Consider the following 17405-nt stretch of genomic DNA (forward strand, 5'->3'; position numbering starts at 1 on the left):
TCAACAACAAACATCGGACATTGTTAAATTTGCATATTAATAAAATGGTGCTACCCAAATTATGCGGGTTATATTCTCGTTTGGTGATTTCTGTGTTGATTTATGCGCATCATGTTTCTAATTAATTTAAAACTTGGTAGAGTTACTTCATTTGATATCAAAGCATGTGTTTACTGGTTAAAAACTGTTGTTGTTTGGGTTAAAATTAACGTCACATTGTTCACTTTTCGTCGGTATATGTAGTTGACTTAGCTCTGAGGCATTTACTAAAACTAAAATTAAACGTACAGTACAGTATAATAATTAGGTGTTCCCTTTCGAGGGGAATGGTGATACACACCCGACGGAGATAGCACAGTCAGTCTCCATGCAAGGTGACTACGGTTGAGAGCGGATCGTTCGGTAGTATGGTTTTCGTACCCAGGTTCTTTACTTGGTGTCTTTTCTTTAAAAAGTACACACACTGAAGCGTGTCGGTTTTAATTTACACTAAACGGGTTGGCCAAATTAATTGCAATAGAAGTAAAAAAAAAAATCGACAAACTTTGATAACAGTAGGAATCGTTAACGGGAGAGAAGTTATTCCTTGACAGAATTAACTCTTACTTTTTGATTCACGGTTCTAATGTATTCGTTTAAATACGGCGCACCGTCTTTCACGAACTTCTCTTAAATTGCGACTTAACGCAGGCGTCCTGGCTGCCGGTATTCTACTGTAAGAATACGTTTTTGTAACAGTGTGTTAATAACATCAACCTCTCGCTGTCAGTGACATCTCCCTGCACTAGGCAACTCTCTCGGTGATAACTCCTTGCATGGCTTGAGGCAACACAGACACTACATTAGTATGGTTCAATGACCATACATTACACTCCTGGTAAGGGTTGTTACTACATTAGTATGGTTCAATGACCATACATTACACTCCATGCAAGGATTGTTACTACAATAGTATGGTTCAATGACCATACACTACACTCCCTGTAAGGGTTGTTACTACAATAGTATGGTTCAATGACCATACGCTACACTCCCTGTAAGGGTTGTTACTATGGTCTCAATAGGGATATGGCTTTTCTTTCCGGGTTTAAGCACTTTAGCAGTCTGGGGCTTACGGTAGACTAACGTGATTTCAATCACTCTTTTTTACACCTGACGAAGGACCAGGGTGTCCGAAAATTTGTGTAGCGTGTAGTTATATCTATTCTAAATATTATGTTGGATTTAAAGGCATTACATGTTGTCCTTATCTTTTCTACTATTATTTCTATCCAACACGTTCAATTATACAGTTTTATTTTGATAGAAGAACTGCCAAATGACTGTTTCGACCACCCCATTGTAAACTATCGGTTACCGACCATGTATATTGGTATTAATGATAACTGATGTTACATAATGTTAATGGGGTAACTTAAACGATTAGACAATTTCCTCCAACATATATGGCTTGCTGTTCCAAGTTCAATTCAAACATTCGAAGCATTTAACTTTTATTTAAAGTCTTGGAAGACTAGCTGTTTATTCGTAACAAAAAGAATCTGAAATTCCAAACATTAACACTGCATATGTTTATGTTGTCAAAGTATATGTTCAATATTCTCAATACTATATCAGTTCGATTAGAGTTCTAGCGCAATTTGGCACATGCAGAGATTATGCTGATTGAATTAAATATATGACATCCTTTGCAATTATCCTCAGTACACCACTGTGTATTCATTAGCTAGGAAAACCATCCGTCTTCTTTAAACCTAAATGTTTATGATTTAAAGTGGCTTGAATAATATAGTTTTCAATGACAGTCCATGGAAAAAAAAACATTAAAAAAAGTAAACAGTTCCTAAATTAGGTGTAGGTGAAACATGTAAAAGGCTGTTTTTTTTATTAGCTAACTTACATTATTTTTAGATGCAATCTCCAGCAACTGTGTCGTCGATCTTTGGAGAAGAGCGCTGTCGTCTCTGTCTATATTAACGGCACTCGAGCAGAGCTCTTTCACCGAATCCATAATGTCGTTGACGTCACCAGTTTGTTCCAGGATACAGAGGATGGCAAACTTATCCCCGCCTGGTAATCTCTTCAAATAGTTGATGAGTTTCTTTCCAGCTTTGGGATTCAGACCACAGGCAAATCTAAACAGGTACTGAAGATCAAATGGATCTAAGAACCTTAGAATATCGTAGAGATTGTGTGCGTTCTTTACAAGAGTGACAAGGTGGTGGGCTGCGTACCATTCACAGAATAGTTTATGATAAAAACGGACCATCGTTGTAAACAACACATTGTCTCCAGTAGAATCATCGTTCACTTCATCTTCTTCAACCAAAATGCCAATTGAAATATACTGGTCATATAATTCTTGCCCGACTCTTTGACGAAATCTAGTCTTAATCCATGACAATTGTTGGTTTTCCTTGTTTAATCCTTCGAAAGCTATTTTGTCTAGCTCATGGTGTTCCATTTCATGAAGATAGAACTCGTTGCTTCTATTGCCTTTAAATTTCTGTTTCAGATGGTCGTAAAAACATCTAATCATGTGTTTGAAGAACTGTGTGACAGACTTGAACTTCATGAGGTCTCTCTGATCATGAACCATGTGGGCAAACATCACGAATATGAGAGGCACCTGGCAAAGATCAGCAAGGATGGAGTTTTCATAGACTTGTTGTTTTATTTCTTCCACTTCCTCATCGTTGTTACCTACTACGGCCTTGCGAATGTACTCATCCCTAGCTTTGTCATCGAACCCTGTTAGTTTGGCCCCCTTAGTTTCTTTTCTAAGACATGCTGGAAGATATCTTGTCGTTAAGCTGACATCAAAGTCTCTAAACAGCTCCATCTTGATGATCTTGTGTACATCGTCATTATCATTGCTGTCCCTGCCAGGATACTCGTCATATCCATCCAAAATAATGTGGACGGACGAGCAACTGTGAATTATCTTTTCAATATCATGTTTGCTAACACGGTGTTCATGGAAGAGAAGAAATGACTTAATCGCCCTATAGAGAGACTTTATACTTCCAAGTTGTCTTAACCGAAGCAGAATTAGTATGTCTACATTGTTCATCGGGGAATCAGATACGTCATTGCATCAATCGTACGCCAGCTGAAGGGTTAACGTCGACTTACCATACCCGGGCTCTCCTTGTATAATGCGTCTCTTGGATTTAAACCGAATGTCAGTATAAATACTTTTGTAAGATTCCAAACACTCCCATGATCCTCTGGTGCCTGGCGTTAGCTCTGGTGCCAGACAAACTTCAACGCCGCCTTCTACAAAGACCTTGTCCACACAATAAAGTCTATCTTTTATATATGGTAGGGGTTGAATCGCATCATATTGGCGTTTATATGTACTTTTGAGACCTTCTATCAGAAATATTTTCTTCTCTAAACAAAAAACAGAAATAATATGCGTAAATGTTACCACGTATGACTACATGTGACGAACAATAAATTAGTGACACACATGGGAACACGTACATCTTAATTGTTTATTCGTTATTGATATTACAATTTTGTTACTGTTCTATGTGTTATTACGACGACAGAGGGGGAGGGGGTTACATTTGAAAAAATAAAATAAAGATACGCAAATGGCAAAGTCAAAGTTAAAGACAACTACCTTGAAGATCAGGATTCAGCTCCATTGTCACGTGATTTACTTCAGACAGTCTACGAAGCGTAACGGGGTAGTGTGAGTACAGCCCCTGCCCATCCTTCCCGAGAATCTGTTTTTCTTTTTAAAAATTATGAGCAAAATAGGGAATCTAAATAAAAACATCGTACCGTTAAGGGTCAAGATATATACTGCATTGTTTTGATGTTGCATATGGTTTTGTTCAATGTGTTGTTAATGAAAATGTGTTGGGAAAGAATATTTTATTCTTAGGAGGTGCAATGATTAGTACATGACAAAGAGACACCAAGACAAAATTCAGACCAATACCCATATGATGCCTAACTCTATGCTACGTGCTACAATCATTAAAATTACTTAAGCGCAAATAATTTAATATTCCAAACAGTAATATCCATCAACCGGAATATCTCTTACAAGATAGTTAAATAAGGTAACAAGGGTTAATCCTATCTTTAATAACCATTTCGTTGAACCTAAAGAGAAAAGTAAATAAACTAAAATTTACTTACGATTTGCCCTTCATGTCTTCATATAATCATATATTGTGTTGTTACGAGTCCATATGTAGATTTGTCCTCCTGTCAAATGAATAGGAAAATTCCTGTAAATAGCCTTGTGTAAAGCAATGAACTCAACCACATCATAACATTCCTTTGTTTGTGTGTCGTAAAAAGAAGTTGAAATTCCATGGTCAGTACACTTGCGACTGACATATGCGAAAACGTGTATCAAGATGACTTACATCATCATAACGGTGAAAGTAGTAAAACTTATGTATTACAGCAACATGCCCGATACCACATGAACGCATAATGTACAACGTACGATTTTTCTAAGCGGATGTCATTTAAAACAGACATGGGCTTTCTGTATATCTGTATGACGAATGGGTCGTCTGAGTACAGCTCCTGCACATTGAATCTGTTTTTTAATATGGGGAAAATAGTGAATCTAAATAATGACATCATTTTGTTAACCGTCAAGTGCTGCATTGTGTTGCAGTTGCTGTTAATTGTTCAGATCAAGGTTCAAGAACACTTTGTATTAAAGTGCAAGTCAGTTCGTTTTACAGAGTTACGTCTTAAAACTGTTTGCGATCGCTCAAAAACCAAAAAAGAACTTGCAGTCTTGCATGAAACATTCAGTTTAATATACCTGTATAGGAACACACAATAATTTACTAGAATGACCCAATACATTACATTGGCTTGTGCGCAAGCCCATAGTGATTGATATACCTAGGTCCATAATATGCACAAAAGAAAAACCAAATGATGAAACCTATAAGTAAACTACAAAAACAAGTGGTTGTCAAGTTTCAAAGCAGGAAATTGTGCCGTAGACTAGCTACAGTACTATATATGATAACCTAGACATCACGCAATGTATACTATTGTATGGTATAAAACTCTATTCGATAGCGTCTGTGATAATGTTATCGTCTATGAACACGCTGTGGTGTTTGAAATCAATGTTATGTAAAACAGTGCATAGAGAGAAAATTATAAAGTAAAAAATATTTTCTTACGAATCTCGACGACACAAGAACACGCCCCTAAAAGGTCTAGTACTTGCTCACATTATTAATGAACACTTCATAAGTTACCATTAACTGTTACCCAATACAATATTATTTGTAAGTTGTATTCAAAGCTGAATGAAATTTTCCTTATCTCCAACCACTATAGACAAGTCGGCCCAACCCCGACTCAATCTGACCCATTTCCAATTACAGTATGTAAATAATTTTTACGCAATATCGATTAAAATAATCAAGCTTCAATGACTTATTGTGACGATGTATGAACGTTGCATCAAAGACATTATAAACTGAAGCAAATGGTCAAAAGGACAGCGAAATAGTTTTCAACGACAAAATAATGTGGTAATAATGAACTTATTAGCAACTCTCAATGCAGAGTGAATGGACATACTGTGAGATGAGAGTTGTTGTTATTTTTCGCTAAACAAGTGTTATTTTCAGTGATAAATTGCTCTTAAACTATTGCTTCGGGATACTTGATCGTTTAAGAGGTTATTATGCCCAGTCCAAAAGATACAAAATACGATTACAACGATCACAATGCTTTCCTGTAATATATTTGTAAGTTGTGCAGCTATCAAGTTGCTACTTCATGATGCGATTCAGCACGAGGAAGGATTTGATGCAATTTATTTTACCAACGTAACCATCTGAGAGCTGTGAGGGTATTTAACTAAAAATGTTAGTATTAAGTTCTTACAACTTACCAATTTCAGGTTTCTAACTTGTCTCAATATTAATTTATGAGGTTTGTTAAGTTGCTCTGATGTACAAAAGAGGTAGTCTTTGACAGATTATAACTCAAAATGCGTCACGTTGAAAAAAAAAATCTAATTACTGTTTTTTAATATAAGAAGTATGGTACCACGCTGTTTGTACAAACATTTCAGGAGGGTATTTTGCCTTATTTTTAAATGAAGAACCCTCAAACTTTGGGATTTTACAAATCAAAAAACAAATTTCCTGTTGTTCTATATTTGTGTGAGCCTGGATATTGTACTTCAAGTTCATTCAATTAAATATTCTGCAGAATCCAATGTCATATAAACAAATAATAGTTGCAATGTTCTGTCTGCTTCTGGTTTACTTCACTTAAAAGACATTACTTTACAATAAATATCATTAGACACATATATGAACAGTGTGTATTAGAATTTATAAACTTCTCAAGAAAGGCAGAAAGTTTGGTCAATCTGCATATATATTGACAATAACCCATATGCGTGTAGTTGTGAAAAATGACGACAATTCAGTTTGCCTCAAATATTGGTTGAATTGGATCTAATCAATACACTGGGTCATTTTTTTTTTACTGTATTTCATTTAAAATTATCATCTGCAAAAGGACTAGAATTATGTCGCGTTTAGGAGATAAAAACTTGCTCCTGCCTAAATGCACCAGCATCGATAAAAGAGATGAATACATTTTGTGCGGGTTATTTGTGTCGAAGGTAAATGACAATGTATGGTGACGAAAACCAGCAGCAGGATCAGGTTATATTGAGAGATTTGAGGTTTTCATCAACATTTGCTATAACAGTCCTTCGGTTAAAAGAAGATACACTATAACAGATTACAACACACTGAGAACACCACAATATTTTAGCCATAAGTTTTCATGGTATACGTGTAAGTATACGTGGTTGTACTATACACGAGCTGCTATATAGGATCGACTGTACAGCATCCACAATAACAAATCTACTATCAGGGGCGTAGCGAAGGGTTTTTTGTTGGGGGGGTGTGGAGAATTTGATTTGCCGACGGATCTGGAAGTGGTCACTGAAATGGGGGAGGGGTTTAAGGGGAGGAGTGTCCCCCTCCCCTTTGGAAAATTTTTAGTTTTGAAACGTCCTTAGATGCAATCTGGTGCATATTTTAAGTCAAATTTGGCACGGAAGAAGCTCCCGTTCTCCTTTTTCTATTCAGCTTTCCTTCTTTCTTCCCCTTCCGCTCTCTTCACCTTTTCTCCTTTTGCCGACAGACCCAAAATTTGCCGACAGCGACCAAATTATTGGGGGGGGGGGGGTGTGACACCCCCCCGCTCGCTACGCCCCTGTCTACTATGCCTGGTCCGCAATGAAGATCCATTATAAACGTGGTCCGCGATGAAGATCCATTATAAACTATCCGCTTTACACGATCTACTATGCTGGATGCACTTTACAGGATCGAATATATATGATCCAATATGCTGGATGCAATGTTAATGATCCACTGTGCTGAAACCACTTTACATGATCACTATTCTGGATCCACCACGCAAGATCTACTATGCACTATTTACGATCATCTATGTTGAAAGATGAAAGATTAAAGATACACTATAAAGGGTCATATATGTATTACTCACTATACCCGATCCATATGCTGGATCCACTTTGCACATTCCGCTATATACGATCCATTATAAACGATCCACTTTACACGATTCACTATACTGGATCCACTTTACAGGATCCACTATACATTATCTAATATACATGATCCAATATGCACTATCGCAAGTGAATACTGCTTGGGATCATTGTATCTTACGTGACGGTTTTATTGTTATCTTGATATACCCAGCCCTAGAAAACAGGAGATTTATGAAGATACAGAGACTTACCCTTACTGATATAAGTTTACAGAATATCATTTGATAAAAGTTATCAGACACTGGGTAAATGTGAAGTTTCTTTCCAATGTCGTTGCTCCACCGACTAGAGAATATCCAGGTATTTTGACATATAACGAGTATCTGAATGTGATATACTGAACTTTGTAGCAATCCAGCTGACGTTGACGAATTTCAATCGTAACATAACTTTCATATAATTCGCTTTCAATGCTGTATTTAATATTGGAAATTCGCTACCACAATATCTAAATTACTCGCTTCGGATTATTGAAACATTCTGCTGAATTCCCGTCGTCGGTTTTCTTTTTAATTAAATCAAACAGTGTGTCAAATAACGTTATACTTGTCTCCCGAGGAAAAAAAAAATGTCAACGTGTACACAATTAGATAGTTAGGCAAAGCAAGGCGAAAGCGAACACAAATGATAGTTTACATGAAGACTCATATAACTTCCAGAACAGTTCCAAGCTTATCGAAGCTAATGAAGTTTTTTTGAGGTTTACATATCTTGAGAATAACAAGCTTTTTCTTACTGCCTTTTCGTCAAATAAGTTTCCTTCTATTCCTACAATTCTTTACATTCTGAGCACTACGAAAAATACTATGGTCGTGTAGGGTAATGATTCGCTACTAATAGGATGCAAATTGTTATTGCTATACATTGGCGTGTGACAATTTCTACCAGAAAATGTGACGTTTTGTACTGCTCAGTTTTAAGACGCATATGGAATCTACCATTTGTTGCTTAGGGCAAGTTAATATCTCGTCGAATACTCCTGAGAATTACGATTATGGAACGGTTTCATAGGATTACATATACATGTCATTAAATGCATCACGTGCGACCTCCAATAGTGATGCAATGATTTGTTTGACAACACAACAAACAGTTTAATACTTAAATTAACAATTCACCTTTATCATTTTCTAATGGTGAGAACTGATTGAAAATATGCAAGAACTAGTCAATCGTAACGTTGATCTTTGTTAAGCCTCGCAAGCCTTAGTAGAAAGAAACACCAAAGGCAGTTGTTGGTTCACCAGTGACCACGCACTTTTTCACATACCTGTACTTCATTTGCTTTTCTCTTACACGTAGTAAAATAATTAAAAAATATGAACTTCAGGGCTGCATTTCCATAACACACACCAATAAGTTCTTTAACGTATCACATAACATACAGTGGCATGTGTGTGTTTCATACGGGGATTTTTCGTGGATGTCTATAGTGGTCCATGAGTATAACCTGCCAACAAGGTAGAACTTCGGCAGAACTTAATTATGAAAAGTAAAACCAGCAAAGCGGAGCAAAAACTATCCTAATTTGTTGGGGGAATATCCATAACATGCCCATTGTTACCTATTTTTGCGAGGTGTTTGATCTGAGGTATTCCTGCCATATATCCAAGGTATTTACCAACATAGACAGAGATTAAGTCACAGTACACTAGTGCGACACGTTGTCTATTAGATATAGCGCACATACAACAAACTATGAAACTTGTAAGAATCCAAGACTGCGCTACCACCCCTGCCTCCTCCCACACCTAAAAATGTCATTTTAAATTATATACCAGAGAGTTGGAATCGATTTGAAGTATCAACCTAACCCAATCTTTTTCTAAAGTGAAGCGCTAAAGTGAAAGAGAAAAATTTCTAGACGTTGAGACACATACATCTAATCAAACCAAGGCAGTATCTGGATACAAATGAAAGTGGTCCTTGCAAGCACGACATTTTGATGCTGGACATCAATCACATCATGTAAACAAACTTCACGTGTGCAAACTTTATTATTTTATCTACGAACGCCTAGATGGTCATTGTTCTTGCAATTGCACGATCCGAAAAAAATATGACTATATTGGAGAGGGAAAAAATATTTTGGAGTGAACAAGAGAACAGCTTATGAAAATCAAGACAACAGATACAAAAAAATCTTCAAATTTATGCTATTAAGTAAACATGTACAAATAAGAATCCAAATGTTTTCAACTGAAAGAAGTGTTACGATATTTTCTTTATTTGGATCATTAAAAATGTCTAATTACTGCAAGGCAATTGCTGACATCGCCCAAATCTAGTCAAATCTAACATATTTTACAACGTGTAAGGGTGCCAAGACTGGCAGAATGTAGGAAAGTAGCAACAAAGCAAATGTTAGCATGACAAACTACTGTTTGTAGCGTCAATGGTACGTACGTTGGTTGTGTTTAGCGAAGACAACATCAACGTATAATGGTAGTATTAAGTCATCACAGTTTTTGTGAAACGACGTTTACACAGCACGTATATCTCCTACGATTTTCATTCATTTTAATTAGCAGATCGATGATTAGAGTAGATTCACAACCAACACGAATCACATATTACGTCCATAGAGTAGATTCACGACTAACACGAATCACATATTACGTCCATAGACCGACGAAGAACGGTAAAAGTGCTCTATTCAAAATTTCTACCAGTTAAAAAGGGTTCCTAGGGTAATCGGAATCCTAACCTCTACAGTAATAAAGAGGTTTGAGAACATCTTGTTTTTCCTTCCTATGTCCATATTGATACTCAAGGGTGGGGGGGGGGGGAGCGATCCCTGGGCAGGTCCATGGTATACAGTAAAATATAGGAATATGTGTGGATGGCATGTCTTGCTAGCCTGATGTATATTAATGGAAGCGATGCTATTACCAACGTCTTAACTAATGTACATCTGTTTTAACAATTCAGTACATAGTTCTGTTATATTTATACATAGCTTGAATAACAGCCAACGGTAAAAATATTGGTTTTCAGAAATGTAACATTGAATTTGTCCTTAAAAACTAATAATGCTTAAATCCAATCATCATAGTCATTTGAACTTCCTCATTTAGTTCATATTATTCGTTTAACACTAGAGAACCGCACAAATTCATACAACCTAGCTAACCACGACCAATTCCTTTATAGTGTGTGCAGTCTATCTTAGTCAATGATGTATGGCGGTAGCAGGCAACAATGGTGTTAAGGTGTTATTTCTAAATCGGTTAGTTAAACAAAGCAGCACTGGTATTCATCGCCCAATGTAACGGAGACAATCACATAGAAATTTTGTTATAATTATTCATTCGGTTGTGACGATTTGGTAGATTGTACTTTGGCTGAAAAGGTTCCGACTTGTGTGTTATAAACAGCACACTATTACATGTGTATATTGCAAATCGAAAGTTAACTTATAAAAAACCTAATAGTACACTGCTTCCATTACATATGTACACCGATACGATTACATCAAAGAAAAAGATATTCACTATTACGAGGAATGACATATCACATAATAAGCTAGGTTACTTGTTATATGCAAAGTTTCAAAGTTCTCTGTTTGTACCTGTTGGAATAATTTTTTTTTATTTCATCTTTAATAGAGTTACGCTTTGAAGTTTGGGGATACATGCTTTATAGGAAACACAAATCAACCTCACGTATCGTCGTAATTGACTATGCCTAGTATAAGGTATTCATATTATATACGGTAATTATCATTTCTTTTGTATTAAATTAGCTTTGAAACACAACCATCCCCCCTCCTTCACGAATTACACAGTGAAGCCTTTGTCCTAGATGTAACCTTATAGAATGTAAAAGGTAAACAAATGTCACGTGAACTAGTTAGATAATTGTGGAGAGAGCGAGAGTGACAATGATAGTGTACACCATTGACAGGACCAGAGATATTGTCTTTACAGAAAGGTTCACGATTCAAAGAAAAATAAGGATACATTTTGTCTAATATAAATAATAAACAATGATATCGCTTAGGGAAACATTAACTACCGTAACATCGACGTCCAAAATTTCTTGAACGTATTTCTACATCAACTCCATGTATAGTGTGTTATTGTTAGTATTATATATTATTATATATACATCCTATACATCCATCCTATCCATCCTATCTATAATATCCATCCATCCTATCCATCCATCATATCCATCCATCCAATCCATCCATCTAATCCTGCCATCATATCCATTCATCATAAACATCCATCCTATCTATCATCAGTAACTACTGCGCTGTATTCGCATCACGGTAACATGTGTTATAGGCGGCACAGTAATTACTGCAAAGCTGTTACACGTAGAACCACGAGTCCGAAAGTTGAAAATGCGCGGCGGCTGGGTAACGAAGACTACTCCCTAGCCGTACAATACGGAGTGCATGGTCGGCGCTGGCTCAACACTCGGACGACACAATGCGGTGGTTATTTTATACTGCATGGTAGCTTAACTTTTCTATAATCGTTTTAGTAAATCCATTTGATTAAAACATTCTTCACGGACAGGTGAGTGTGTGCAAGTCTCAAATAGGTACAAAACAGATACACAAAATGGGACCTTAGGTTGGGGAAGGGGAACCCACATAAACATTATGGGTATTTCCACGACTAAATTAGGCCTTAATATAGTAATAGTTTACCAGCATCTACATTTACAAGTGAACGTGTAACAGCTTTGCAGTAATTACTGTGCTACCTAGTACACATGTTACCGTGTTACGAAACGTGATCGTCATAAATCATATCCATCCATCCTATCCATCCATCAAATCCATCCATCCTATCCATCCTATCTATCCATCCTATGAATGCATCGTATCCGTCTATCCTATACATCTTATCCATCCTATACATCCATCCTATCAATCCATCATATCTATCCATCCATCCATCCTATCCATCTATCCTATACATGCTATACATCCATCCTATCCATCCATCCTACACATCCTAAAGATCCTATCCATCCATCCTATCAATCCATCTAGTATATCTATCCATCCTATCCATCCATCATATTCATCCATCATATCAATCCATCATATACATCCATCCTATCCATCCATCCTACCATTCCATCGTATCGATGCATCCTATAAATTCTATCCCTCCATCCTATCCATCCATCATATCCATCCTATACATCCCATCAATCATGTCCATCCATCCTATCCATCAATCCCAATCCATTACATCCATCATATCCATCCATCCTATCCGTCCATCCTATCTATCATATCCATCCATCCTATCCATCCATCCTGTACATCCATCCTATCCATCCATCCTATCCATCAATCCTATCCATCCATCCTTTTCATCGTATCCATCTATTGTATACAACATATCCATCCATCTTATCCATCCTATCTATCTTATCCATCATTACTTAATGATGGATATCTATCCTATCCATCCTATCCATCCATCTTATATATCTATCCTATCCATCCCATCCACCCTATCCAACTATCCTATCCATCTATACATCTATCCATCATATCCAGCCAATTATATCCATCCTATACATTAATCCTATCTATCCATCCAACTATCCTGTCAATCCATCGTATTCCTTTATCCTATACATCCTATCCATCCATCGTATCCATCCTATCTATCCATCAATTCCACCCATTATATCCATCCATCCTATCAGTCCATTCACTCACTTCATTCTTCATATCCATACATCCTATCCATCCATCCTATACTTCCTATCCATCCAATTATATCCATCTATCCTATCCATCCATCCTATCCATATATCATCCTATACATCCTATCCATCCAATTATATCCATCCATCCTATCCATTTATCCTATCCATCATATCCACTATACAATCCATCTCTCCTTCCATCCATTCTATCCATCCAACCTATCTATCCACCCTACCCATCCATCATATCCATACATCATACCCATCCATCGTATTCATCCATCTTATATATCCATTCTATCAATCCATTGAATCTATTCATCTATTCTATACATCCTGTCAATCCATCGTATATTTTTATCATATACATCATGTCCATCCATCGTATCCATCCATCGTATCTATCCATCCTATCCATCCATCCTATTTATCCATCCTATCCATCCATCCTTTATATATAGGAGAGTGGATAGTTGTCCCCATCGTCTACAGTTAGTGGATTCATTGGTTCCGGTCTATTTCAAATATCAGTGTCAACAAAATAAACTAAACTATTAGAAAAAAAAGCTTTTTAGGCTTAAAATATCAGAGAAGTACTCTGTCCTTCTTTCAATTAATTCGTCCATACTACTGACTAGGTGTCCGTCTTTATTCATAATGGAAACACACTTTCTAGGCATTCATTACAAAGGGTAATTGTAAGTCTGTATAATGCTTGCATATTCTGACTGGATGCAGCAGTTTCAGCTTTTTTTTGCAATACTTTCGACCCAATGCCTCTTGTCAGCTATTATAAACCTCTTCACCTTTCTGTTTTTCTCTTTATTGTCGTCTCTAAGCTTCTCTTTATTCTCTCTGATCTAGTACTGAGAGAATTTTGCTATTTAAATCAGTTCTTTGTGCAATAATTTCCCATGTCTCTTCACGTATCCATGGTTTCTTACTCTTCCTCTTCCTTTTTTTGCCAAGAACCTTCTCAGCTGCCTCAATGTACACTCTCTCTATTCGTTTTTACGCTTTTTCAATTGTTTCCAGATCATTTTCATATTTTCGCACCAATCTACTTCATCTTCCAGTACCTAGTACATGTTCCACATCACTGTAATGAATGTTGCCTTCACTTCATTATTTCGTAGCCTGTCGGTATCAAATCTAGCACGCAACGTTTTCTGTTCTCTTCACTATCTTCTTTAGCTTTAACTTAATAGTGGTGCACAGTAGGTAGTGGTCGTTTCCAACATCAGCTAACCTCAAAACTCCAGTGTCTTGAATTAAGCTTCTAAATCTTCTGTTACACGCATATAATTAATACAGAGGTTAACATAGTTAACACAAAAGAGAGATTCCACTACCAAAAGTCTTTTTAGGGGATGTTAATCCCCATAATACGTAACGCAATAATATTTGTGGGGAAGTTGTGAGGAAAAAATACTTTAGAGGTACCTGTGTAAGTAAAGGTTTTCTTGTTGAAGATAGCTGTCTCATCCGACGGGTGACAAGTGACCCATTTACTGTACGGAGTGTCGCTTATGTTCTTAATTTCTTAATTGATTATAAAATCTAATAATTATTAAACAAAGAAGAAAGCACACCAATTAGGATCGTTCAAATTCAACAGCAGATACAAGTAACACACACACACATGCATCCAAAATGGAACAACTCGGATACAAATTTACACTAAATGGGGTCTTAATACAGTGAAGCGTGTTTGTCTTTGTGTGTTTGTAGGGAGTGTGGTGAATTGCCTCTGTGCCACCAGGTGTAGCACTATACCCACTTCCCATAATTCCTTCATTGATTAGTACAATTTATTAACCCTATTTACTTACCTAATGAGGGTTTAATTGGATGTCCTTTGCTCTGGTGTAAATAACATTGACTCAACGACCTTTCGTTTCAATAATATGGGAATCCTTTGTTGTATATTCAATCCTTGAACTATTGGTTCCGGTGTCTAATAGTCCAAGAATGGGAGGTGATTTCCAACTGTTTGTTTGTGGAAGAGGTCATTTTGACTGTATCGGAATTTCATTACAAAACCAGTCAATATATCCAAATTATGCAGCCATCAATCCGATATACAAAGCTATTGGAGAAACACATCCACTACTTCATGTATTTCCGTGATCGCCGTGTTAAACCTGTCGTACAACTGATGTACAGTACCATACGTTCTGATTTAAGTAATTGTATCACACTTATATACTGTTTACTTTTATTGCAAAAAAACCTTTAAATGTGGGTCCTTTCTTTAGTAATCGTAGTAACATAACAAATCTATTCATAATTATTCAACCGAGACAGAGGTCATACTACTAATACTATAACAGGGCAACGTCAGTTACTATATGTATGCACTGATGACGTGAAAGACTGTGTAACGTTTTTTTTTCGAATCGTCCTGTTTTATGTAACGCTTGTTGGTTATGACACGCACTTTGAATTTGGGTACTGTTCAATTAGATTCTCACTAACTTGAACCTACTATAACGGTTCTATTTAGAACTTAAATCACATAATGTCATCGAACTATGAAGTCTTTGCCTAGCTAAGTATTGTCTTGGATTAAGTACTATAACTCCTTTGTATTTGTCGACGAGGCACACAATTATTGCTCAACAATCGTCGTACACTTTAACCTTGACCAAATATTTCAATGCAGAATCGCGTAAAACAACGCACCGACCATGTGACGTGCTCCATTGTTGCACTGAACTCTTGTAGTGCTCACTTAATGTATTGTACCGCTGTTCGCTCCAGTTATGTTGTAGCGTACCCGGTTGGTAGCTTAGGTGTGGGGGTGGGGTGGGGTTGGAAGGGAGAGACTCGAGGACACCGTTGAAAAAAATACACTAACAGTTCATCCTGAGATTTATAACTATATATACTTGTCAATATACAATGTTTCTGTAGTACAAATTTCGCAGTGTGACAAACAATAAAATATATATAAGTAGGAATACGTTAACGACTAAAACACGACATACAGATAACGTACATTAACTAACCCTATCACGGCACAGCTATTCTGTAATGCGCAAGTTGCCTAGCAGCGCGTTTAACTGTACACATTGCGTTAAAGACAACGCAGCGCAGCGCAGCTAACGATCAAATGCGTCAGTCTGTGAACCCTACGCTGCAACGGCCTTGCAACCGCACAAGCAGTTTACACAGTGCAGCTGTAGAGTGCATCGAGCCGATTCATATATTCTGCAGAAGCCAACAAATAACCTCTAAAAACATTGCCTCTGACAAGGATTCTGCCTGGCAATTAATGCATGAAAACGTTACTCAAAATTTCAACTCTCCCAATGTCTACATTCTGCAAATATTTTTGTTTGAGCTTGCCATATATAGAAATTTGTTCATTTCTTCGTAGTTTTGCTATTTTTATAACTTTTTATTTTATAAGCCTCTCACCTGTTTTGGACCTCTCCTGCGTTAGCAACCACGAGGTACAATACAACCGAACCGGTTCAATTTTGACTATTTAACCGGTGAATTATTTTAGTGTGAACAGGTTACTTCTTGTTCATGCAGATATGCATTAATGTTATCAACAATCGCCTTGCAAAAGTTTCTTGTTCAACTGTTTGTACAAAACAGGACTGTGTGTCATGTTGGAGATCTATCTGATGATCTCTGTAATGAATCCAACATAAATAGTGTTAAATATACAGTACTCCATTTTTTAAACAATCTTCCAACAAAGATTGTAAACGTTCGTGTATTTTTCACATCATGGTGTCATCTTCCCATGAAAATGGTTAGGTGATGACGTCACGCTGGTACCTGACGATGATTGATAATTTGTAATTCGATGTGCAGAGGATGTGTCACGTGACCGAGGTAAATTATAATTGAAAAAAATGGTTAAATTTGGTACCTCGACGTCTCGATCTTTACTTTAGCAGTGTACTATTTAAGAAAATTGTAGGCATAAATTACAGTAGATACCTTTTTATATTACACACGATCAAAACTAAAATTATGGCAATATCATAAAAGTGCTGAATGTGTACTGTTTAAGCAGTAATTATCTTTTATAACTAACTCTTTGTGCGGCTGAAAAGCTACAAATATGTTAATGATATTTAAAAATTGT

The 17405-nt window shown here is 36.7% G+C and overlaps 2 protein-coding genes across 7 annotated transcripts in view; one reads left to right on the forward strand and one right to left on the reverse strand.

Annotated features, from left to right (window-relative positions):
- LOC139969995 (uncharacterized) overlaps positions 1-17405 on the forward strand; it is a 958452-nt gene that overhangs the window by 198107 nt on the left and 742940 nt on the right. The gene's annotated exons all lie outside the window — the stretch shown is intronic.
- Positions 1-17405, reverse strand: part of LOC139969984 (uncharacterized) — a 119909-nt gene that overhangs the window by 90464 nt on the left and 12040 nt on the right. Inside the window, exons 2-4 of the mRNA XM_071975482.1 lie at positions 4159-4227; positions 3632-3745; positions 1901-3396 (exon numbers count right to left, since the gene is read on the reverse strand). Of these exons, the coding sequence (XP_071831583.1) occupies positions 1901-3073 (1173 nt within the window). The 5' untranslated portion in view covers positions 3074-3396; positions 3632-3745; positions 4159-4227. The remainder of the gene's footprint in view (positions 1-1900; positions 3397-3631; positions 3746-4158; positions 4228-17405) is intronic.

The sequence above is a fragment of the Apostichopus japonicus genome, chromosome 7 (assembly GCF_037975245.1).
Source record: "Apostichopus japonicus isolate 1M-3 chromosome 7, ASM3797524v1, whole genome shotgun sequence".
Classification (NCBI taxonomy): Eukaryota; Metazoa; Echinodermata; class Holothuroidea; order Aspidochirotida; family Stichopodidae; genus Apostichopus; species Apostichopus japonicus.